Genomic DNA, 25926 nt, shown 5'->3' with positions numbered 1-25926 from the left:
TGCCTCGTAATGATCGGGGCTTTAGTCGAATCCCGCCGTAAAAAGAGGCTTTGTTGAAGCTTTGTTGTCAGTAGTAAAAAGTCTGCCTGCTATGAGCACACATGGAAGGCCGATATGTCTACTCCCACACACAAACTAACGGGCACCAAGCCAGTAGATCACAAACATGTAAGCTATGCATACAGTCACACACACACACACACACACACACACACACACTCGCCCCCACGAACTGTTCAGGCTCAGAAGTGTATACAAGCTCAGACACACACACACACACACACACACACACACACACACACACACACACACACACACACACACACACACACACGCGCAGATGCATAGGCTACATAATCTCATAAGGAGTGCTGCTGGGCCGGTCTGTTTCTCCATCGCAGAACCAAGCAGTCCATTTGAGTTAAAGTGTGGGGCATCCAGCTGCTTTGGATGCAGGTCCAAAGACTGGTTTGGTTTGGTTTCGTCATCTATCTGTCGGAGGCATTTACATTCTACATCTCAGTTATTTAGCAGACCAGTTTATCCACGGGGAGCCCATGGTCACTGAGCGGGCACAATCAAAGACTTGGTAACTTCATAAAAAGCACGGAGGCAGAGTCAAAACCATTACGGTAAGCGGGGCAAACATTCACTGGTAATCAGTGTCAGAGTGACTTTGTATAGTGGGTTGTGGGGGCGCATGTTTCGGGCTCTGATGGTGAGGTGGTGATGAGCTTGGGGCATTCAGAGGTGAACAGAAGACTGGGCAGATGTCGAGGTGTGGGCAGGAGTAGGAGCTGGAACAACACTGCTACTGCCCCCGTGGCTGCCATTTAAACAGAGAAAGTAGGTCATAGGTTGTGTGTGTATGTGTGTGTGAATTCATAAGCTGTCATAACTGTTTAGACTATTTCAGTCCTCTGGGGTAAATCAAAGATTCTCAGCATCTGCTGTACTGTCTCTGTAGTCAGTGCAAGCTGTAAAAATATCTTCCTTAATAACTCATTTAGTCTGAAAGTGAGTCTTCTTTCAAAATAACTTCCATTGTCTCAAGTGAAGTTGCCGCTTTGAATGGTGTCTGGAAATTATGTGACAAGAAAGAAACATTTAAAACATTTGATTTGCACGGGAAAGAAGAGAACGTCTCTCATACCACTGGCAAGACACATTTTGTATTAAAAATAGGATTATAAGACAGACACACTAAGATGAACACACATATATCTATATGCATGCATTTAGAAAATAAAAATAAACTCACAGCAGTCTGAGAGAGTGTAGTCCACTGAAGGCCATTTTGGGGATACAACGCAGGGAGTTGTAGCTCAGGATTCTGCAATGTAAAAATAATTACACAGGTATGTATATATAAACATATTTTCTTTAATCTGCACTACAGTGAAATACTAGCTCTTGGCTGAGGCTGGCCAAGACTTACAGAGTGGTGAGTTGACTCATGTTAGAGAAAGATGAGTTGGTCAGAGAGTTGATCTTGTTGTTGCTCAGGTCTCTGAAAGGACATAAAAAGGCATAAATTCACCATATTAATCTGCAGAATGAGATGGAGGAGACAGACAGATGGAAACTTACACCAGCTGTAGGTATTTGAAGGCAGATAGTTCCTTTGGCACAACACTGAACTGGTTTCCATCCAAATACCTGAACAAAGAGACACAAACAGTTCAGTTCAGAGTCATAAGACCATTCATTCCGACCAAGATGCGTTATGTATCTGACAACAGCTGTGACAGCCCCTAGTCCTGCGCCAACACAGGTGTCGTGTCAGCCACTCACTAGATCCCAGCATATACACAGGAAATTGGTCTTGAGGCTTAAGGGCAGTCACACAGTCTTCAAAATAAAATATTTTCTCAATAATATGTAACACTCTGCAATCAACAATTTTGATGTTGAGATAGAAATTAATTATTGACCTTGAAAAGCTTGCTGCTGAGGAAGATTATGTGATGTGATCGAGAGCTCGAGAAGTGGACCTTGTTATGAGATTTTTGTCCACAACATTTTTAATGTATTTACCATCGAATACTAAATCCAACCACTGTGGTATTTATTTGAGAAAATTAAATGTAATAATGTATTGAGCATCAATATAGATTTGTTTAACATTGTGAACTGGTGAGGTGAAGAGCTCGAGGCAGTTATTTGCAGGGAATCACACAGAACACTTTTTCCCATGCCGTTGCAGCCAGTTTAATCTCATGTTACAATGTAACAGCGGAATGTTATGTCTTTCAATTACTTTTTTTGGTTTTATGTTTTGACACAATATTATGTCTCGTGCCTAACAGTCAGACTTAGTAAGCCAGTAAGTCCTATAAATAGTTATATATCACTTCTACTTGGACTGAACACCTGGGCAAAGACGTCAAACAGACTCAGCGCCCCACTTTTTCAAGTGACTGAGGTACAAACATTTGTGTGTGCGTTCATGCAAGTGTGTTAACATACTGATGTATGTACAAGCCACCACAGTTGACATCATGCCTGCAAGGAATGCAACCACCCTGCTCACTGCCAACACAAATGCTACCAGATTGTGTCACCTTGATAAATGGGTGATTTTGGGCCCTCTGAGCGCAGCTGCAGGGGCTTTCTCCTGCTATTGTTGTTGAGTGTACTCAGAGTGGGAAGGGGGGGTTGCTGGTTAGTTAGGGGGGCCTTTGGGTTCAGAGGTAATGATAGGTAATGGCGGTCTAAAGGACACTTAGGATAATGATGGAGTAGTAAACTCTCCAGATGACTAGATGAAAGCCCAGAACAGAGGGGCACACCTGGTCACACCTGCTGGGACAATGACAGGCCTTAAGGCTTGCACAGCGTGTGTGTGCATCTGTGTGTGTGTGAGTTAGTCTGAACCACTTGAAGTAGTATTGGAAAGTTCCAGACCAATTCCATTCCCTCTCCTTTCCATTGAAAACTGCTCATTAAAATGTCCTCTTGCTCCCCTATGCTCCTGTGGACAGGCTTTTGGCCCTCTCACAAATATGCACGCGCACACACACGTACACACACACACACACACACACACACACACACACACACACACACACACAAACTCTGATCCTTGGCTCTGAGTGTGAGAGTGACATCAGTGCTAGCCCTGAGGGCTACAGAGAACACAGAAGAAGAATGTCTGAGAGAATAACTGCAGGGTTTATTGACTCCTTTCCCCTTATCCAAAGGATGAGATCTGTTTTCTTTTGCATCCACTGTTTTCACTAACCCTTTTCGCTTTAATATCTCCTAAGTTGCGCTCTATCTTTGGTTTCCTTTCCAGAACTGCCTCCATCAAAGCCAGACATGGCACCTGGAAATTAAACTGATAAGATATAAACGCAATTGCCATAATTAATGCCAAGGAACTCACAGTTCAGTCACGTTTCTGGGGATGCCTTTGGGCAATGTGTGGAGGTGCTTGTTACTGCAGCGCACCACAGTCTCTAAGCAAGTACATTCACTGGGACACTGGGGTCTGGGCACACAGCTTGACTCCTCTTGGCCTGGGAAAAAAACAGAGGAGATAGAAGGGAGTCACATACCAGAGAGGAAGATAAAGGAGGAATGACAAGGAGAGTAGGGAAGACATGGAGAACAGCTAAATGAAGAGCTGTGGTCACTGGCAAAAAAAGATGCATGGAAAAAAGAGTAGGAAGACAAAGCACACCTAAAGGCAACACAGTGCTAAAATAGCACAATCCTTCAAACTGATGGTAAGGCACTGGGACAATGAAAAAAGAGGAAGTGAAAAATGTGAAACGTAAAACAGGACAGATAGAGGGGAGCCTCACTAATGTAATATCGACCAGCAAGAGCAAAGAATGGAAGCTGCCCAAGGCCTGAAGACAAGTCTAACATTCATTCAGGTGCAAATAGGCTGACTGGTCAATAAGGCAAACAACTCAATAGCTCTACTCAGCCCAGCATCGACCAGCAGCTTAAGAACTGCCGAGTAGCAATCTATTCAGTAAACAAAGGAGTTGCACAATAGCGGCCATTATTTAAGATGATCTCAGACACTTTAAGCAGGGCTTGCTCATAACGTATTCTGGAGCAGAGTGCAGTTAAAATCTTCATCAGTCAGACCCAGACAGGTTAGTTTCACACATAGCGGAGATCATCTGCTATATTGAAGATGTTTATCTCTTTTCAAAGAGACAGATTACTTCATTTTGGTGGCGAAGCTGCAACAAAGGTACAGATACAGATACAGAAAGAGAAGCTGACTCAGATCATGATAGGCAGTTGTGTGTGTCTTAGTACCCTTACCCTCCTCACAGCGGAAGTCAGGCAGAGCCACGTCCTGCAGCGGGATCTCCTTCAGGAAGCCAGGACGCTGGCAGCGAGGGTTACCTGTCACAATCTTCCTACTCCTCAGCCAATCACCGAGCCAGGCCAGCCGGCAGTCACAGTTGAAGGAGTTGGCCAAGAGGTTACTGGGAGAGGGTGCGCATTGAGAGAGGTTGTAAGAAAGTGCAATGAAATTTGAAATGCATGATTGAAGGTAGGGGTGTGTGTGTGTGTGTGTGTGTGTGTGTGTGTGTGTATGTACGTGTGTGTCTGATAGTTTCTCACAGGGTGGAGAGAGTCTGCAGAGTGTCGAAGGCTCCAGGAGTGATTGTGGTCAGCTGGTTGTCATACAGAGACAGCAGACGGACGTTGTGCAGCCCTGTGAAACTGTCATTGTGGACACAGCTGATCTTGTTGTTCCTCAGCATCCTAGAGAGGAAAGAAACGAAACACTTCAGCCTTAAATATCTGAAACATTATCTCACTGTTTTTTTTCTAAATAAAGTAGTGTGTTTGTGCATCACTCACAGCATACGCAGTCCCTCAAGGCCATGGAACATCCCGCTTCGGACAGAGTCGATCTGATTGGCTGTGAGGTGAAGCTCATTGACCGACGATGCACCTTCAAACGCCCCATCTTCAATCTCTGTGATCTTGTTGTTGCTGAGGTTACTGTGGGGAGGCAAAAAACATGTCAGAAAAGTAAATGTGATACTATTTAGAGAAAAGCAAATCATGAAAGTTTCACTTACATTTTCTTCAGCTGGGAAAGGGTCTTAAACACTCCAGTTGCCTCCAGAGTGGTGAGTTCATTGTTGTTAAGGCGGCTAGAGAGAAAAAGTGTAAAAAGTTTAACCATACAGAGAAATCTATTCAAATTCAAAAAAAGTTCTCTTTTAATACTCAGTGAGTTTTTGAATTTGCTCAGTCTAGAACTTCTATTTCTTTCAACTCAAATTTCAAGGGTACATCTACTCTTTTTCAGTTATTTTGATGCTCTGCTCACTCCGTCTCTCTCTCTCTCTTCCTGTCAGCAATATCCTTTTTTCCTGATTCCTTACAGTTCAGTGGTGGATGAAGGGATGTGCTCGGGGATCTTTGTGAGCTTCAGGTTGGAGCAGTCCACTACGTTCGACTCACAGCGACACTTGGGAGGACACACTGGATCACTGTTACAGGCATTATTCAGACGGGTGTCCTCTGTACCTGAATGAAAGAAAATGCAAACACATACTCTTATAACACAAAAGAAGATTGGCCTCACTTTCCCATGATGCCCTTAGTCACGCATCCACTCCCTCCATAGCTGTATGTCAGTAGTTTGTCCTGTTGTGACCTAAAAGGCGGCTTCCCTTCCTAATCTTTAACCTTAGGAGGAAAAAACATCCTGCAGCTCTCCTACCATTCACAGGAGAGAGATGAATGGGTGGGGCAAGGGTGAGTTATTTTAGAGAGGTGATAGAGTGGGAGCAGTGGGGTGAAAAGAACAGTAGCAGGGGAGATTGAGATAGAGATGCCAAAGAGGATTTGGGCTGCCGGCGTCAGTGAAGCAGAGCACCCGAGAGAGAGAGAGAGAGAGAGAGAGAGAGAGAGAGAGAGAGAGAGGATGGCCGAAGATGGGTGGAAGCAGGAAACATGCGTAGGCAGGTGCAGTCGAAGGGGAGGAAACAGGACAAGGAGGGCATGAGGGACATAAATGCATGCAGGGCAGAAAAGAGAGAAAGGAGTGAAAAAAGACATGAAATGAAAGGTGAGTGGTGGAGGTACAGAGCGGCAGCTGTCCTGATAAAGGAAGAACACGAATGAGGCAGCGAGGGAAGTGTGGGACGTTTTCCTGCACCTCCTCTGTCTATGAATAGACGTTACGTGCCAAAAAGCGTGCTGCCAGTTACATCATGGCTGCTCAATAATGGAACAGCACTGGGAACCACTTAGAACAGTCTGTGTGTGTCTCTGAATGTGTGTGTATTGTGTCTCAGTGTCTGTGTATATATGTGTGTTTGTGTACGTGTAGAGCTTATGTGTGTGCCTATGTTCCATTTAGATGGAACAGCTCAGCTTTTGCTGTTAGGATATCGTTTTTGTGTCCCGTTCCCTTTTGCATGCTCACATCGATGCACCTCTTTGCCTTAGGTTTGGAGATTACGTCAGCGGGACGCTGTGGGGCACCCAGACAAAAATCATGAGCAGGAAAACCTCAAACAACCAGGACTAAATCCAACAGTTGAGTATCAAAAATCTGTCTAAATAAATGGAGTGCCATCTGAAACCATAACCTAACCCTAAACCCTCATCGTTGACATTAATAGAATACAGCTGGACAGTGAAAGAGTGAATTACATTCACAGAAATTACTTCCTCTGGCTGCTTTTCCTGAAGTTGTGTCACTTTTCAGAGTGGCTCAGTGGACGGTGAAGATAGACACAGTAATGCAGGTCATTAAGGAGCTTTCCCTCGCTAGGCCAGACAACAGGAAAAGGCATTTCCTGCTACAGAGGAAGCAATGAAAGTACAGCCCAGCACTTTGATGTAGAGGAGCCAGGGGAGATTCGTGAGCCTGAGTCATCGTCATCGTCACAAGTGCGTGGAGGCGACACTTTTACTGTCAGCAGATTTAAATGAAACTGGAGAAAACACAGAGGAGAGGGATGAGGTTTTTCCCTCTCCAAGGCGCAAAATGACTCATCGCTGGAGTTGTAGAAGTTCTCATAATTCCCTGCAGCTTGGTTCCTCATTATCAATGTATTATGGAATTCCCGTGCTGTCAGCGATTGTGTGTGTTGAGTGCATGTGTGTGCGCATTGTGGAGGCTTTTATTGTTATCATTCAGGGAGGGTGAAATTCTCATTAATCACATTTGGCTTTGATCTTCCTTCTGCTTACATAGTACTCCCATTTGTTCTCTAAGCCAGTGTAGAGCTTTATCTCAGCTTAGCACATAAAGACACATTAATTTACACACACACACACACAGACACCAAGGCATAGACACTGAATCAGACAAGCATCAGCACCACAAACACACACACAGACAGAGTTCGACACACATCACTGCTCCTCCTAGTTATTTTCTTGGAAGTGCTCTTGTTAAGAGGTCCGGAAACATCCGCTGATAGGAATCTGGGTCCTCTGGTGGGCTTTATTTTCTTTAGCTTTTACTGATAGAAAGGACACACTTTCCTTCCCCTCTGTCCTTCTCTCCCTCCCCCCTTTTCTGCCCCACTTGGTGAGTGACTGTCTGTGCTCATGCCAAAGCAAAGAGCCACTTCCTTTTGACTTTATCTGCTGAGACTGTTAGGAAAACAGAGCTGAGGAGAAAGAGACGCTCTCACGCGTAGATCACATTAAAGTGCACACATGCAGGTACAGTCACTCATAGGCCCAATTAGCTAGTCGCACACACAAATGTCAACTAATTTTACCCTTTAATGCCCATTGTTTTTTCTGTGCAAATAATTTCCTCTGAAGTCCATCCTACTATACCCCTACTACTATACTAGCAGGGGCGGCTCAGGAAGTAGAGTGGGTTGGCCGTTAATCGGACGGCGGTTCAATCCCGGCTACCCCAGGCTGCATGTCGAAGTGTCCTTGGGCAAGATACTGAACCCCGAATTGCCCCTGGCAATTCCGCCAGTGTGTGAATGTTAGTTTCTGTTTGAGCACTTAGGCTCAGTGTGTGAATGGTGAATGCAGATGTAGTGTAAAAGCGCTTTGAGTGGTCGAAAAGACTAGAAAGGCGGTATACAAATACGGAGCATTTTACTCTTTATTTGTATATATTAAAGGATCACATCAGTTTATTACAACTTAGGTCTATCAAGAAATGATGGAGGTAAAACCAAAAGTGAGTACACCAGAAATGTTTGTAATAATCCTTCATTGTACATGAAAACTGCACATAACTATGGCAAGTATGGTAGGTTAAAGTCCAACTAGGAAGTTGGTTTGTAAACTGTGACAGATGTAAACACCTGGGAGGTTCTCATGTTTTTTTTTCTCTCCTGCACAAGTTGGCCTAGTTTGTTTGTTTAAAACCTGTATGATCATCTGAATATTTGTGTTCCTTGCCCTGTCTGACTTATTTTTAGCAATGTCGCCATGTTTCCAGCTCTCAGCAATTAACTTGGTAAATAAAATGTTATTATTACCGAAATATAAGCCAAGTTGTAATAAACTGAAATGACCCTTTAGCCTGTGGGAGAATTTTATTTGACTGAACGGTAAGTAATGGAAAAAATGATGCCACAACATGGCTGCGGGTAGATAATTAAAGAAAAGAGGAAGACAATGATAGGTGTGAACATTTACAAGCCACTCACCTGGGATGAAGTACTGCTCTTTGGCTGTGATGGAGAAAAGAAAGAGGGACGGATGTCAGAGAGACCAGTCTGGTCTGCATAGCTGTGGTGGCGCTATGCTTCAGAAAAGTCATATATAGAGCTTATATATGACGACACATGACTCAAGGTATATGACAGTTAAACAGAGAAGCCTAGGACTGTCTCTGTGTATGACAATGTGGAGAGAATAATAACAATGTAAAAGGTGGTAAATATTTGGCTGTTGCTAAGGAGGAGTGACACGAGGGAAAGAAGGAGACAGTGAGAAAGAAAGAAAAAAGAAAGAGGCAAAAGACAAAAAAAGGGGTGGAGAGAAAGAGGAAAGAAATAGAAAAACACATGGACTCCCTTCTTCAATGGTTCCAGCCAAACAAATGAGGCTATAAAGAAGTGTGAAACCTCAGTAGTGCTGAGTGCCAGACAGCGTAGCACAGTGCATAAACACAATAGTGGGCACAAGGTGGAGGGAGGGGGGACCGTGAGGCCTGGCTAAGGAGTGAGGGAGTGTGAAGGAAACCTGAGACTGGCAGGCAGAGAGGGATGAGGGGGCAACGGGAGATGAAGGGGAGCCTGAGATTGGCAGAGGGCAGAGGAATGGCGGGCACGTACAGAAACTCTAGCCCTTATACCAGCCTCCACTGGTGATCTCAGCTCACTGCGGTTTGAATGTGAAACCAGACTCACAATGTGGTAATATGGAGGGGAAATCAAGAAACAGCGAACGATCCATCTCTCCTTGGCCCCAAGTTCATCTGGGGAGATATTGATCAAGATGCACCGGCACAGCAAGTGATAGGCCAAATAAAACCTTATGCCAGGAATGATCACTCGTTAAATGTGGTATGAGGTAGAGGGAACAATGCAGAGATAATGCCCACTCCCAGCGGAGAGAAAGAGAGAAGAGTAGAGCGGCAAGAGACAAGTGGAATAAAAACAACAAAGCCTGTGTGAGAGACAGAGCACCCACGAGAGAGAGATAAGAGGGAGAGATTTGGAGACAGTGTCACTGAGCCACCGGCCTACCAGAGCAGCGGAATTTCTTGCTCTTGATCTGTCCAATACGTTTGTTTGCGAGTCGGCGAGGGCTGGCGCAGCGGGCACCGCTGGTCTCGATGGGGTTGGAACGCAGGTAGTCGGCCAGCCACTTCAGATTACAGTCACAAATAAATGGGTTCTGGGCCAGGTGACTGCAGAACAGATAGGGAGGTGGACAGAAGAAGAAAGGGTGAGAGGGGGAAAAAGCAACACACATGAAAACTGTCAGGTTAGAAGCAAAGAAAGAGCAATTGCTAACTGTATCCTGGCTATAGCTTGGTCTTGTAGTCTGTACAGACATGACGGTATTCATCAAACACGTAGCAAGAAAATTGATTAGCGTATGGTATTTTACAAAATGTCAAACTATTTGTAAAAAAGTGTAATTCTGGGAAAACTGTCCTAAAATAACCAAGAACTTACTGAAGTTCTTGTTTTACACATATTAAGAGTTTGGAACACAGTAAATTTCTCTGAACATCAGTTTGATTATTTTATATGCGCATCTATTTGATATACTACCATTCACTCAGTCAACTTTGTGGTTATTTTGGAGGCTGTTGTTTGTGCTGCTGGTGAATAATGTTATGTTATGCAGAGAGATGTTTCCAGTATTTGGTCTGTAAATGGGGAAGAGATTAGAAACACCGCACAGTATGCACAGTGTAATGCAATACAGTTCATACAAAGCACAACAAGCTAAAGCATCCACAATGACCATAACATGTAATAACCATCTCTTAAACATTATAATTTTGTGATGGATGGAATTCATCGTAGGACTGTTGTCTTGGACTGCTTTAGTTTTAGCTAGGTGTACCTAACAGACTGCCACCTGAGTGGATATTGCAAAACATGCTTGTTGATACAGACATACTGAATTTAACTATATCACCGATACGTTTAAAGAGTGTGTGCTGCCATCCAAATTCTGACGTCAATTTAGATGAACAGAGACTGGGGGAAGGTTCTACGTGTATTTTTACCCCTTCGTCAGAGTGTAGGCAAAACAAGAAGCAGTTTTTTTTAGACTGAGACCCTTAAACCCTGTGCCCTCTATGCGTATATGTGGCGAGCCAAGGGGCAGCACTATCCATCATCTTCAACAGGTGTCTTGTATGTCTTGTATTTGCATATATGGATGACAATGTCATGCGGTGGGTTTCAAACATGGTAGATGCCACAGTGTGGGGTCTGTATAGATAACAACGTGAGTTTTGCGTTGTTTATTGGAAAAGAAAAAAGGACAGTCATTTAGAAAGAATTGGTGGTCTGGGTAGCAGTGGTGGAAAGAGTGGGTGTGATGTGCGCTGTTTTTGATCTTGATCTGGCCGCAGAAGCTGTGTGTGTCCGTGTGTTTGTGAAGATGATAGATTTACTCCCCTCTCTACCTCACGATTCCATTCCTGTGTTATTACACAGACCTGCAAGTAAACAACTCCTGTGTTGGCTCATGTTTTATGGTGGTGACGGCTCGGTATGTGTCAGAGCGTGTACAGCGGCGTGTGTGTGTGAGAGTGTTTGACTAACAGGGTCTGTATGGCTCGTAGTGATGTGAACGTGCCCTTGGCGAGGGTTTGGATCTTATTGTCGTAGAGCGATAGCAGCGAGAGATTCTGCAGGTCCTGGAAGGCGTTGGCACGAACGCAGTGAATCTTATTGGCATTCAGCAACCTGAGAGAAGGGAAGAAGAGGAAAAAAGAGGGAGGGAAGAAGGGGAAGAGAGAGGAAAGCAGGTTGTCAGAGTTTCTTTATGCATTCATTATCATTCCATCTAGAAAACTATGCACTGGTACAACATTTATGTGAAGGTTATGACTCCTTTACTGAGTGGGAGTAAAGGATGCCTGGTATTCAGTATATGTCTGCAATGTATCAGCAGACTGTGTATGTGTGTGTTCTGCTTACAGCAGTTGCAGGGCGTAGAGGCCGTCAAACACCCCCTTTGGCAGGTCGGTGATCTTATTTCCATACAGCACGCTGGGAAATCACAACATAGACTTGCTTTAGACACGAGAAATGACAATCGGGTTGATATTTATGCACATTCGCATTCACAAACTCGGCTCTGTGCCACTTACAGGGAGTTGAGAGAGCGCAGGCCCTGGAAGGCATCAGGAGCTATCTCTGAGATGTGGTTGTTGCTCAGGTCTCTGTGATGAAGACGAAGGCCAAATAATTAAAAGTCAAGCAAATGGAGATTTAGGCAAGGTTTGTGAGGTTTGGCCCCACTATCACCTGGGTGTCACCCTCATTGGAAGGCGGGGTGGATGTAAGGTCCCATGCTTGTCGCTGGCAAGCGAGGAGGAAACAAATGTAGTGTAAGCTGGATGAAGATGAGTTCCAGCTCTCTCCCATGTTTGATGGTGCGTGCCTCAAAGGGATTTATTGAAATGGAGCGGGCGAGAGTCTCGTCGCCAATCAAAACATTTACTTATATTATTTGTGGCCTATCAAGCGGTGTTGTATCATGGTGAGCGTGTGTGAGTAAAAATGGGGTGCACGGATGATATCCAAAGTGAAATACAGTAGGCTGCCTCTGAACATAGCCGCTGTTAATAGGATCCACAGGCCTCTCCCCGCAGGGTAACCACTGAGCCTGTGTGTTTGTGTGTGTGTGTGAGTAAATGCAACAGTAGATGAGGAACAGTGGGACAGAAAGAGAGAAAGACAGATGGAGAGAGAGAGTAAATGGAGTATGTGGACTGAACTCCAGTTGACTGGATACCTTTGAAGGAAAATCATCATGTGGTGAAGAAGAGGGATATTTTCTTATTTGGGGGTAACAGTTAAATAAGTACACATTTGTCTTCTTGCAAAGGACTGAGGTTTCCTGGAATTGAAAACGCGGCGAAGGAGCCAACATCTGCACTGGTGTGTGTCTGTAAACTCGCTGGTGTGTTTGTGTATGTGTCGGTGTGTGATCTATTTCATTCCTGTCTTAAGGGACGGTTCATGTGTAGGTCATCCAACCGGGACAAGGTGAAAGAGAACGTGTGTGGTTGGCATTTACTGGGAGAAGAGGACGCTCGGGGTTAGGAGAGGCATTTGCATACATACCTGCACACACCACAAATAAACAAACAAATACACAGACCCACACAGAAAAGCCTCTATATAAATTTAACTTATCCAACACTGCCTTGTAATCAAATATTTAACTATTTTCGATATATAATATCCCAGAAAAAACACCAAATAAAAAAATGTACATATGAACATCTGGAGAGCCTGACCCAGGAGAGTGACCATCTTCATCATGATGTATCGAGGCTGTCTACACTCAGTGTGTATTGTGGGTGTTGGACACAGGACAGGCTGGGCCAGTGAGGGCACATAGCCAGCTGAATCAACAGAGGCAATGAAGGTCAACACAGACATGCAGCCATGCATTGTTGTTGCTAAATGCAGAATCAGCAGCAGCAACAGTAGCAGGTTGTGTCAGTTCGGAAGACCAGATATAAAGAGAGCAACTAATTTTCACTGCCATTAAATCTGCTTTGTGTATGTTCTATGAAAACCTGAGGGGGGGAAGGTTTAGGTTAAACATTTTTATTAGAGTTTCACCAAACTAAATGTGAAAACCTGACATGGTTGACCGACACCACAAGGTTCACAATTAATTAAGGAATTTCCCCGTGAGATTAGAGTCAGGGGCACTACAGGAAGATAGCAGCTGCTCAATGCAATTTCTGTTAACCAGGCATGATTGTTAATGTTGCAATTTCTGCTAACCAGGTTTGTTGATGTTATTATCCGTTAAATGTGTGAAACTGCTATTAAATCTGGTTTGTGTGATGACCCTATGTAAAAATAAAAGTTACAAAATGATGCTTTGATTTAACCACAAAATTGTTAAACCCTAACGTTGAGTCTACTTTTTTTTTTGCATATATTTTTAGTGCAAATAAATTTCCTGGTCCAAGTTCAGGGAAGCGTTAATAAGATAGCTGTGGCTTCATTTAGCTCCATTCGCTCCATTTCTGTTAACAGCTTGTTAATATTTGGACTTGTTGAATCTGTCAAACTGCCACTGATTCTGGTTTCTATTTATTCTATGAAAACCACAAAAGTGTGTATCTATCATATAAAGTAATGAACCTCTTTTGTAATAACATTTCAAACTTACTGTAACACTTCATTTAGTTTAAGGGTTTCATAGAAACCTGACCTGGTTGACAATTTTTTAACTAAAAAAACATTTTGTATTTCTTTTTGTTCAAATAAATATTAATTTCCACTGAGATTTCCCAAAGTTAAAATTAGATAGCAGTTACTTTAGTCTGTCGACTGTTCTGTAATCACCTCATTTGAACTGTCCCTGGAGTTGAATGATAAAACAGTGAGCAATACTTTAAGAAGGGCAGAGCAACTCCCTGACCTTCCGTTTCCTCTGTCTCCTGCTGCTATGTCGGTCAGGCCTGGTGTTATTGGAGTTATGGGTTTGGCTGCCTGGTGTTTGCTGGCTGGGTGACCGGACAGCTGGTTAACGGGTGAAAAACCACTCAGTCTCAAACTACCAGCCTGTCACTGTCACTTCGCTCCCACAGAGAGCAAAGCCTCAGCCCTCATTCCAGCACACTCTCCGTCCCCTCATCATCGTCCCAGCAGCAGTTTACAGTTTGCCGACACACACACAGACTGGATACAACAGTAGCCAGGGGAATACCAGTGCGCAGCAATGAAAGATGAGAGCTGTTATTATGCTCATGTAGCATCTGAGTGCTTGCTTTCCATGCCACCCCAAGTCTGAGAACAAGAATATGTTCTTTAGGCGCAGACAAAATAAATACTTCATACTCCTTAGGAGTGGAATAAGCAGACTTCCAATTGTCACTTCTTTTTCCAACCCTCAACTTCTTGTTCTCATCTGTATTATTTAGCCCTGAGGTGAATGTACTGCTGTACTTACATCCTACGCAGTTTCTTGTAGGGAGAGAAGGCTCCGGGAGGAACAGACTTAATCCCATTCTGCTCCAGACGTCTGGAGAGGAGAGGAGAGGAGAGGAGAGGAGAGGAGAGCATCAGTTATTCAAACAATGGACTTCTCCATGGCAACATAGCTGAGTAATCCTCACTTTACCTCTGACCTTTGGTGATTGGCCTGATTATATTAGGAGAGATCTATTCCCCAGCTGTAATAGGTCCAGGCATGTTGGAGTCATAACATCCTCTGAACCAATAAACAGTCTGAATACTAAAGTGCAGTGGAAAAGGACTGGTGGGGAAAAGGCTCCGTTTTAGTTTGTGGGAGGGTGTTAAGGCCTTAGACTAAAAGTAATATTTCTTCTTGGTATAACATTTACAGTGTCCAGCACTTATGTTCTCAAATGAGATCCTGAAATCAATAATGATCTCACTTGTGCTTGTGAAATTTCTCTTTATCCTCTGGGTGTCTGCAAAGTGTCCACTGAAACCTTTGCAGCATGGTGAAATATGACTTCTTTTAGTTTACATTTCCCTGCGAGCACAAGAGCAGCTGAAGCAGAGTTTCACCATAAAAAATGTCAAAGACCGAAATGAATATACAGACAAATATGCACTTGGTCATTTAATACAGAACAGTCACAAACTCTAATCAGTCTCAGATGGTCCCAGGGAAACAGACATCACCAAACCCCATTAACGTGGGCATGCATGTCCGTGTATTTCAGGCCGGCTGCTACTTCAGCTCCGTCCCAGACCAATTCCCTGGTGTAGCTGGCAGAGGGCTGTTTATCTGCAGGTCAGTTCGCAGCTTTTAAAACTGTCCTTAACAAGGCTTAGCAGGGCCCGGAGTGAGCCAGCTGTGGGCCTGTCTGGTGTGTCCTACCATGCTGCCTCCCAGCAGAGGAACTGGCTGCAGAACAGGAGGCAAAGGCCGGTTGTAGTCCAGTAGGCTACACAACGGAATCATCAGCATCAGCAATCATTAAAATGCTATTTGTTACCACAGAAAAATTTTAAATATTTTAAAAATCTGCAAAACTCCTTGGCAAACAGAATGTTGTTCATAGATTTAACCATCACCCTCTTAAGTATGTGATTTCTTGGCGCTGGACCATTTCCACATGTTTAATTATTCTATTAGAGACAATTACAGATTTACTGCATGCCTCTCCGGCCTCCTGCATTGCTATGTTTATGTCTATTCATGGGGGGTGAATGTTGTTGTTAGACATTAGCCACAGCCACTTAACGGTTTTAAGTTTCCAAATGTTTCATTCACGAAGCTTTCCCCTTCAAAGGAGTGGCCTACATTTATGGAGCGATATAGGAGCGCAATTGACATTCTTAAGATAGCAGTGATTCCAGACCACAGATTCCTGCGGTGTACATGCTCTCTCTGTCTGTTTTTGTCTGCCTGTCCCAATGTGTCTGTGGATTTACAGCAAGTGACAGCTCTGTGGTTCCTCTGCCCTCACCATGCGGCAGAGTGGTGGGCCAAGTGGCTTTTGCGCCTTCTCTCATTAACCAGTCTGTCTGACTGGTCCAAACCAGTCTGGCACTTTACATGCCGTTTGCATGTGTTTCAGTGTCTGTTGTGTATGTGCATGCCTACGTGCTGTGGTACTCCGGTGTGTGTCAGCCTATGACAGAATCCTCTGAGCCAGACGAGGACACACATTGCTGTCTGACAACTTTTTAGCCTTCACACCATCGCTCCTCGCAGATCGATATGTGCAAGCAACTTAATCCCTCCAATCAACAAAGAAGCTGCTCTGTCCATCGGCAGAGAACAAAAGAAACAATCTCTCAGAGTCGCCTTTGGACGGACAATCAATGGTTCTCTTCCAATTTATCCGACTGAACATTTGTATGTGTGTCTGTTTGTGTGTCTGTGAGCCAGTGTTTGTGTCAGCCCAATCAATGGTCTTCATCCTTTTCATTAAGGTCTGAGCATGGTTTTCATTAAGGGGAAACACATTATGCCTTTGGGTATTCACCCAGTGCGTGCCTGAGTCAGAGATGGATGGCAGGACCGCAGCAGCAGATGAAAGGCAGGGGGAGATTTTATGGCAGAGTTCAGTCATTGCAGACAGAGACTATGGTGCATAATAATCTGTTGTGGTGGTGTTTAGGCTAACTGGGCCTGGTCTCACAAGAGAGGAGTACAGAAACCAGCTCACATCCCCAGCCATAAACACAACACTGGCATTCATTAGGGGAGAGCAGGGCAGGGCAGTTGCAGGTCTCCGATTTGTACATAATGAGAGCAGCATGTGTGCGTTTGTGTGTGTATGCGAGTTTCCGAGTGCCTCATTAACAAGGCATTAGACTGGCCTTGATACCCAGCAGCCCGCCTTGCTGTAACTGAAACTGATTTTATAATGAACTTCAAGCACAGATCAAACCTGCTGCACCAAATTATTGAGCGGAATCCCCCCCCCCCCCCCCCCCTTCCCTTTTTATTCCTTCACCGTTGATCTGCCTCCTCGAACCCGCCTGTGGTGATTTGGCAAGCTGGGAAAGAGTTAGAGAAGATCGAGAGAAATGTGGGGGAGAAAAAAAAATCAAGAGAGGAGGAGACTGAGTGAAAGAAAGAGCGCTGTGGGAATATAACCTGTAAGGTAAGGCTCTGATGGGCAGGACAGGAGGAATGCACATGATGTAAGCCAGTGTTTCACCCTGGTCTTGTAAAAGATGAATCAGAACACAGAGTTTATTAGCAGGACACCGTTGCCCTTCACACCAATTAGATGTGAAGGGCAGGGAGACTTTTAAAATATCTCTACTCATCTGCTGTGCAGAGAGAATCTACTCTCTATAAAACCAGTGGTAGAGCTATCTTTCAGCTGTCTCCCTGTTCTCCCATTAGTGCTGCTCACTGGTTATTGGGCTCATAGATTCAGTTTCTACACTTGTGGAACATTACAACTGGAGGGCACACTGAAGAGTCTACAAACCAAAAGACATGAGATGCAAGGGTAAGGCTGAATTATTTACATCTCAAAAGTCGATACGCAGGATGTGTGAAGACTAATGAATGATTTGACAAAATCTCAATATTTCGTGTGTGGTCATTCTATTAGGCAAGAACACACTGCTTGTCCAAATTAGGAAATTGAGCACACTACTGCACTAGAAATGGGTCAGGGTTGTTGGGGAACATGGGATCCGTGACTTCCATGCTAGCTGGGTATTTATAAACAGACCCCATGGGGAGGAGGAGACCTAGAAACTTGCTGTGTCCTCCTAACTACACACATGCTCCTTGGAAGAACATGCAATGCGACCGCTGGCTTTCTCCCTTAATCCTCACTTTTCACACCGTGCATAAATCATGGTGTTGCTGTACCATTTCATCCTGACTTCTGCCAGGGGCATTAAACCCCTGATAAAGAGACTAAAAGCACTACCTTGAAAAGTCTAGCCATGCATTCCAGGGAATTACAGTAGGCTGATAGCATGTGGGCCGTAAACAGTTAATGCCCAGACAGATGTTGGAGGACTGATAAACTGAAGGAGGGATGTTAGCAAAGCGCTTGCATGCGGTTCACAACCATCTGAGCTGATAAGAGTATGCAGTCTCTGTCTAAAGTCTGCTCTAAGTCTGCATGTGTGTCTCTCAGTGTACAGCAAATGAAAGAATGTCCATCCATTTGCTATACACCTGCCAGGTGAAACACGTGCAAAGTTCATGTTTTATCAAACACTGACTGGGAGTTGGTGGCTGTATTGACACTTGGCCATGGCTTGTACATGGCCATCATGTACACACAGCTGCTTCACAATTACTAAATATATTGGAAATAATTTTAGCAGATCACACATTTTCTCCATGTCATGCATAGTGAACATACACTAAAAACACAGCAGTGTTGTGTTGTGTAATCAGAGCTATGATCCCTTGTTTGCTAATGATAAATGTTAATATAGAATGAATTTAGTCTCTATATGTATATGTCTATATGTGACAAATAAGACTGCGCATCTGTACTTGGTTAAATTGGCCTTCAAAACATATTTTAAGGTGACACTGTTTTCTAAAGAAACAGGTATTGTTCTTACATCTCGGCCATGCTGTCAGGCAGGTTGGCTGGGATGGCGGTGAGACCTTTTCCTCTGCAGTCCACAATGTTGTTACTGCAGGTACACATGGCGGGGCAAGAGCCTCCACCGATGACACACGGCTGCAGGCTGGAAGACTCCTGGTGACCTGAAGGGAAAAGAAGAAGGTATGGTGAGAGGAGAGAACTGTGTAGCTCCTACAGGTGTATGAGGTGGACTGACCAAGTGCGGGTGGATTTGGTTGATTTTGATGAGAACATCAAAACTCTAAGCAGGATTACAGGGTGAGACTGTTTGCCGGAGGATTTGTGCGATGACGCGGAGCAGCTCTTGCAGTTATGTGGAACTCAAACTCTTCTACTGCTGTTCGTGTCATCAACCCTTTATGCTTTATAAACTGAATTGCAAATGAACACATATTCCCAGGGATGTTTTGACATTGAGAAAAAGAAATGAAAGATCATACTCTTGACTTTATTGTAAAGCCGTACATCCTTGAGAATCAATGGGCAAGAAACTAGGTTATCTATCAAAGGAGTGCCACAGTATATTGAGAAGAGAAGAAAGACATGAATAATAGAGTTGGAGCAGTCATTGAAGGCCTCCCAATAACATCCATTGATCTCCCTGCAAATTTTCCTCCCGAGTCTGCTTCTCTGGGTGGAATTGATGCCATTCTGCACATTCAGCTTTACACCCCCCACCTCTTCACTTCCATTTGTTCTAAAACACTTCAACTTTTCAATTTGCATACTGAGTACACAACCCATCACGTTGTCTCTAGATACCTGTTCAAATACCTGCGGCACTGTCAACGATATGGTGAAGGGCGGGCGCCTGCATTGCCAATACAGCGTGTTTGGTATGTGTGGTGTGTGTGTGTACAAGATGTGTGTATGTAAGCCTAACCCAGATAAAATGAATAAAACAGACTTTTAAATGGCCTCATTTACACAGCATTACTAATCCGAGATTCAAACCATGAATATTTGATTACCTTCCTATCTATCGCTTGGCTCGTGTGGAAAATGTTGGTGAGAGAGAGAGAGTGAAAGGGGGGGATAGAGATTCAGGGAGAGGAAGACAGGGTGAGTGATGGTGAAAGGCAGTGACAGGGAAAGCACAGTTCTCAAAACTCCACTCCCTAAAACAGAAAGTAATATCGCTGCCAAACATTATGCTTTACCACAAAATGACTTCAGCTCTTGGACCATTTAGCTCATAAGTGTTGAAGGTCAGACCTCATGTATCTCGCCAATCATAATCAATTACCTGATGTGCCGAGGTGTTTTGGCTCTGGGAATCAGGTAAACAAACAGAATCAAGAACGTGAATCAACAATCGCTCAACCCATGTGATCTGACGCCCTGTGATCTGCGATGGGAGAACTTTGACAGATCTGGGATCAGGTGTAGGGCAGAGAAGAACTCCCTTCTGATCTAACGTGGCATATTTGACAGGCCTGGGATCAGGGAGAGTGCAGAGCACAGCTGGAGCAGCCTTAACAATGACAGCTCTCTGACAGGTATACTTGAGGTAAAGCTGTTTGATGTACGCTCGCCCCTGTTCATCTTAGTGCTGTTTTCCCCATTATCCTTTTCCCAGTCCGCAGTCCCTACCACTCTATTCCCGTCCCATTTCCCTTGTTTTATTTGCTCTTACCTTTCCATCACTCTCCACTCGTCCAGCTGCTCTTTCTGCTCTCTCTGACTCCTCTTAGCGTCCTCATTTTCAGCCTCTCCACTCCCATCACTGCAACCAATTACCACCTGTCCATTTGCTCGCAAGTCTTTACATTTAACCTCACTCCACCTCATTTCTCTCACCATTTCAAAATGTTATCACTGGCTTCTTCCCATTTGTCTCTTTCCTCAAATTCTTTTTCAGCACAGCTCCCTTTCCCCCTCTTTCTTCTCTGTTTCCCACACACTGGTCGTATTTTATTCCACCCCTCAAGCAATATATTTCTCATTGCTCATTTCAAACATAATATTTTTGGTTCATTTATTATTACTCAGGAGCAGTACTCCAGTACAATAGTCATTCATTTTCTATCATATAACCGTAAATTTGCTTAAGAAGCTTCAAACTTTTAGTTACCTCTCCTGTAAATGATCAAGGGGAGCAATGAGTATGTGGAAATGTTTTCTGTAATCTAAATTTGGGTTAGAAAATTAGAGTAATTGGGGATGAAACACTGAAAATGTTTTGGCAGTGGTATTTAGGTACTGTCCACCTTTTTTTTAAACTAGGCATTTTGTTAAAAGGAGCTAACAAAGAGATTTTTACTCACACTTGAGGTCTTCTTACCGTTAAAACATGTGTTTTATGCAGTTCACCTTTTTAAATTAAACAAGATCATTTTGTGATGAGAATTGCTCTGGCCAAACAAAGTGAAGAGAAAAATGGAGAGAAACACGGAGAGAGTAATTAAAAAATAAAAGTAAAAGTTTTTGCTCTGCAAATATTGTTTTCAAAATCCAGTTTTCACCCAGATTAATCATTCAGTATAGCTACAAAGTAAAAATGCATCGCTTTTTTAAAACAGAAAATAATGAGCCCTAGAATTGAGTTTCGGATTGTCCAACTTTAATGAGATCTTTCGATTGATGACAAACGACTGCCTGGAAAAACGTGATATTATTCCTCAAAGTGGAGCAGTAAATACGTTTTTTCTGCTCATTACTGACAAAAACTTATCATGACGCTTACCAGCTGAATGCTGGGACTGATAGTCAGTGAGTCACGATGCCGAGAGTGCTGCAGGATTTCACCATATTTTGCAACAACTAATAACCCACTGTACCCCATTTTTCTTCTCCAGCCTCTCACAACAACAACATGCCTCTCTTCCCTCTTCCTCTTTTCCACAACAGCGCCACCCCGCCCCAAATCCCCCGCAGGTGGCCTGGCCTGGTCACAGCACAAACTGAGTACACGCACAAACACACAGTGCCGAAAATACAAAATGTGTGTGCCAGCGAGCCAGTCCCTAATGAGTCCTTCACTGGGAGTTCAACTTCTGGTCATTCATGCACTCAAGAAGAAACTGTGAGAATGTGTTTGTGTGTGTGTGTGCATGTGAATGCATGACCATGTATTTGTACACAGAGAGGCAGAAATATATAGCATTATTATTCATTGTTGTTTCCCTTGCCCACAACGTGTGACCATTCAATAGTGAGATTTACAGAGAACCAATTAGTGTCAATCAGTGTCAAGCTTTCATATATAAAAACAACACCCTGTTAACATTCTTACATGATGGAAGCTGATATCAGCATGCTACATGAACTGCAAGTCTCCATCAAGCAAAAACTCAACTTTCTGTATCTGTATCCTACTAGATCCCAAAGATTCCCTGATGCTCCCCTTTCGCATTGGGAATCGTTATACTCCCACGCCTTGAGTCCCTTTCCCTGGGCGATGAATAGTTAATGATCTGTGCTGTCACGCCGTATGGCTGCGTAAAATCACAACCCATGAAGAGAGAGAGAGAGAGAGAGAGAGAGAGAGAGAGAGAGAGAGAGAAAGAAAGAGAGATTGGTGGACACACAGCCACAAACACACACATTCGTAGATGCAAACAGCCCTCGCAGCTGGTGTTGAGCATGACATGGCCTTCTGGGGAGTGGAGGTTCTCATGCTGTTTTTCCATTGTCCTGATATGATAACCCCAACACATGCCATGCCACACCCACATGCACATGCTCTCTCGCTCTCACACATACACATACACAGCAAGAGAGAAACAGCGAGTTCAAAGCCACAGAAATCCTTGTGCGACGAGGTGAGAGGCCATGAATAATGACGACCGAATAGAGGGGCACTACTGTCAGACTGTCAGTAGGGGAAAAGCCATTGCTCCGACTGCGTGTTTATGTTTACGTATGTGTGTGTGTGTGTGTCATGGCATTTTTCTGGCAAAGCTGCCAGCTACCGAAAGCTGGAGGCACATGAAAGGGCCAGAGGAGAGCTGCCCGGGGGCAAAGGAGCTGTCAGGTGGCTGCCAGGTGAACACACAGACACAAAACACACTCCCACTGAGTGCAGGGAGGAGTTTTTGGCATGAATGATTTGATCAAAGTAAGTGTGCAACAAAAAGATCGCCATTTCATCCCTTTTTGAGATGCTGTAAAACTAGCTTTCCCTATCCACTGAACATGTAAATAACTAGAGAAACAATACACAATGTTGTTGTGGTGTCTCTCTTTTAAAGTTTAGTGTAACTAACTCCACAAGTCTTACCTGAGCAGCTGAATTCGTGTTTCTGTATCTCTGCCACATTGAGTCCTCTGAGCTCAGCAGGGGATGTACACTGGGTGAATAGACCAATTGTAGGCCTCTGTCTGAGCCACTGAGCCAGCCAGGCCAGGTGACAGTCACAGTTCAGATTGTTGGAGTGGAGACGGCTGTTAAAAGACAGAAAGAATTAAACATGGATGCATTGAAAAATCTTCTCTGCCTTTTTTGCTATCTAAAATTTAACACCCGCTGAAGACACAAATAGCACTGAAAGTGTCTTTCTTTCCTAGAACTCATCACATCCGATCCCTGTGGCAAAACACACTAAATGATACTCTACATGTATGATTGTAAATGGCACATTCAAAAAAGGAGGAACACTAAAGAGAACTTTTCTAAACCCAATACTCCAAACGCGGCATTCCTGAATGCTGTGCCTGTCGAGAATAACTCTTGCTGTGGTGCGGTGGAGCACGTATGTTAACTTGCAAACCCATGTGAGGAGAGACATAGTGTACACACAAGCAGAAAAGCTATATAATATAACCCCACTGGGAGTGAGGAAGCCCAAAAAGCCACCACAAGAAGTGTGGCCACAAGGAGTCACGGCTCTGAGAGTTTCAGCAGGCATAATTGTTTTAATTTGTACGTAATTTCACATTTAGTAATCACATACAATGCACAATACACAATGGGCTCCTAGGGCTATTTGCGTCTATCTGGGCCAGTTGTTGTTGTGTGTGCTTTAGATGGAGGGGATAATGGCCCCTGGCATTGTTACAGACCCTTCTGTGGTGCTCTGTGGTTATGGCTGCCCCCCAACACTGCCTGGAATGACAGAATCTACTCCCATTGAGATTAAATGGGACTTCCAACATTTCTCTACTGTGCCTGCATGCATGTGGAATATAGCTTTATTTTAAAGAATATCTCCAGCGGAGATAGAGAGCATTGACTTACAAGGTTCGTAGTTTGGGCATGTGGTTGAAGCTGGAGACGGGGATGCCGCTGATGTTGTTGTTGTTCAGCGTTCTGTGAAAACAGAAGAGCGACCAAAGTCACACCGTCAGTGCAGGGGAGAACATTTTTAAGATATATATTTCAAAAAGAGTTTTGTTGTGCTTGTCCTCTTCCGTTCCATCTTTCTAAATTGATCCCCCCTCTCTCTGTGGCAACCCGCTGGGAATGTAACACCCCATTCCACACAGATGGGAAGTCCTCGCACCTCCCACGCACACGTACAGTCGTGCATGCAAATATACTATATATACATGAATGCACATACAAGCATGATTACAAGCACCCCAACTCGTAGCTGGAGAAACATATAATGCACACACACACACACACACACTTCCCTCAGATGCTAGGCAGCAGCTGCAGTGAGAGAGTCAGGTCATTTCAATCAGCCTAATAACCCTTTAACATATTTCAACCTGCTCCCCCTTTTAACACAACCTGTCCTCCTCCCCCCTAAAACCTATACATACAGACCCCATCAAAACAACCCCCACATCCCTTCTTACACTATTATGACAACCATATCACTACATCTGCAATCCATCCATGCCATGAAAGCAGCCTTTAATGGCTCTTTTTGTCTCCCCACCCTCCTAAAAAACCCAGAAACACGCATGCACAGCACAGTCTTTCACCATAAAAATAACAAGGCTGTCAAAGTGCCTTTGTCCCCCGGCCTGCACTGTTAGTCTACATTGTTTCAGGTGGAGAGCTCTAACAGAGGCCTGTGATTATGATTTTTGACAAGGGAAGATTAATTGAATGTTTATAAACTGCATAGCATGGTCACATGGTCGCAGTGTGTCCAGGGTGGAATGCCCGCTCACTTGAAAGGGATTTTTGATCAAGATGGTTGGAACTCCCTGTGTCAAAGAATTGATCAAAAATCCTGCTGTTAGATTTTAAAGCACTAAATGGTTTAGGGCCAAAATACATTTCTGATCTTCTGCTTCGTTACGAACCATCCAGACCTCTCAGGTCATCTGGGGCAGGTTTGCTTTTTGTCCCCAGAGTCAAATCTAAACAAGGAGAAGCAGCGTTCAGTTATTATGCTCCGTATATCTGGAATAAACTCCCAGATAACTGCAGGCCTGCTGAAACTGTCAGTTCTTTTAAATTAAGACTGAAGACTTTCCTTTTTACCATTGCTTTTAATTAAATATTTAAGATTTTTCTTTTTACCACTGCCTTTAACTAGTAGATTGATAACTTACACTGTACTTTGTTTTTTGTACTGTAACATTTACTGTAATGTTTTCTTTTTCTTTGTTTTCAGCTTTTTACCATTGCTTTTAATTAAATATTTTACACTGCACTGTAACTTTTATTATTTTTTAATGTGTATTTTTTCAATTTCTCCTTTATATTTCCCTGTTGCTTTTATGATTTGTGTAAAGCACTTTGAATTGTCTTGTTGTTGAAATGTGCTATACAAGTAAACTTGCCTTGCCTTGCCTTGCCTTGTCAGATGGCCTGCCCAGGGCTGGATGGGTTGTAGACGGGATGTAGACAGAGGTGGGTGGGTGGGTTGAGGGGGATGTTAATGTAATGGAGGGTGCGCTGCTGTCAACTGTGTGGAACAATGAGTTAATGGAGCTTGTTCTCCATGATGCAGGCAACCTCACGAGGCCCATTGGGGGTATGTTGGCATAATAACTAACGCCATACTAATTAAAGGTATGTGTGTGTATGCCTGTGTGTTTATATTAGTTATGGCTATTTGCAGGTCAAAACAATGTTTTAATTTAACTAAGTGTTTTAATGGAATGATACATGGTAAGGCTGGGTAGCATGACTTCAGATACTTACAACACTTCTAAGCCTCTCAGAGCTCTGAAGGCTCCGTCCTCAATACAGCTGATGTGGTTTTTATCCAGCTGACTGCAGAGCACACAGGAGAGAGAGAGGCTTTGTTACACAAGACACATACACAATCTTTCTGTCTCCCTGTGGGGTAGTTGCAATCACAGATACAGTAAGTAGTACA

General features: G+C 43.8%; 1 protein-coding gene across 4 annotated transcripts in view; it reads right to left on the bottom strand.

The window, feature by feature from the left end:
• LOC119917203 (slit homolog 1 protein-like) overlaps positions 1 to 25926 on the bottom strand; it is an 89807-nt gene that overhangs the window by 13260 nt on the left and 50621 nt on the right. For 2 of the 4 annotated variants that reach the window (XM_038737369.1, XM_038737371.1), the window contains exons 6-24: positions 25749 to 25820; positions 23880 to 23951; positions 22923 to 23086; positions 18675 to 18822; positions 14596 to 14667; positions 11765 to 11836; positions 11592 to 11663; positions 11214 to 11357; positions 9672 to 9835; positions 8628 to 8651; positions 5370 to 5514; positions 5061 to 5135; positions 4837 to 4980; positions 4594 to 4737; positions 4288 to 4454; positions 3389 to 3521; positions 1591 to 1659; positions 1439 to 1510; positions 1262 to 1333 (exon numbers count right to left, since the gene is read on the bottom strand). In XM_038737369.1, coding sequence (XP_038593297.1) covers positions 1262 to 1333; positions 1439 to 1510; positions 1591 to 1659; positions 3389 to 3521; positions 4288 to 4454; positions 4594 to 4737; positions 4837 to 4980; positions 5061 to 5135; positions 5370 to 5514; positions 8628 to 8651; positions 9672 to 9835; positions 11214 to 11357; positions 11592 to 11663; positions 11765 to 11836; positions 14596 to 14667; positions 18675 to 18822; positions 22923 to 23086; positions 23880 to 23951; positions 25749 to 25820 — 2025 coding nt within the window. The remainder of the gene's footprint in view (positions 1 to 1261; positions 1334 to 1438; positions 1511 to 1590; positions 1660 to 3388; positions 3522 to 4287; positions 4455 to 4593; positions 4738 to 4836; positions 4981 to 5060; positions 5136 to 5369; positions 5515 to 8627; positions 8652 to 9671; positions 9836 to 11213; positions 11358 to 11591; positions 11664 to 11764; positions 11837 to 14595; positions 14668 to 18674; positions 18823 to 22922; positions 23087 to 23879; positions 23952 to 25748; positions 25821 to 25926) is intronic. The other 2 variants (XM_038737370.1, XM_038737372.1) reach the window with 1 other exon arrangement.

Source organism: Micropterus salmoides, unplaced genomic scaffold, assembly GCF_014851395.1.
Source record: "Micropterus salmoides isolate LMB-PRFRI ecotype aquatic unplaced genomic scaffold, ASM1485139v1 Ms_hic_scaffold_22, whole genome shotgun sequence".
Classification (NCBI taxonomy): Eukaryota; Metazoa; Chordata; class Actinopteri; order Centrarchiformes; family Centrarchidae; genus Micropterus; species Micropterus salmoides.
The sequence above is the reverse complement of the archived record's forward strand: the minus strand, read 5'-3'. Positions and strand labels throughout refer to the sequence as shown.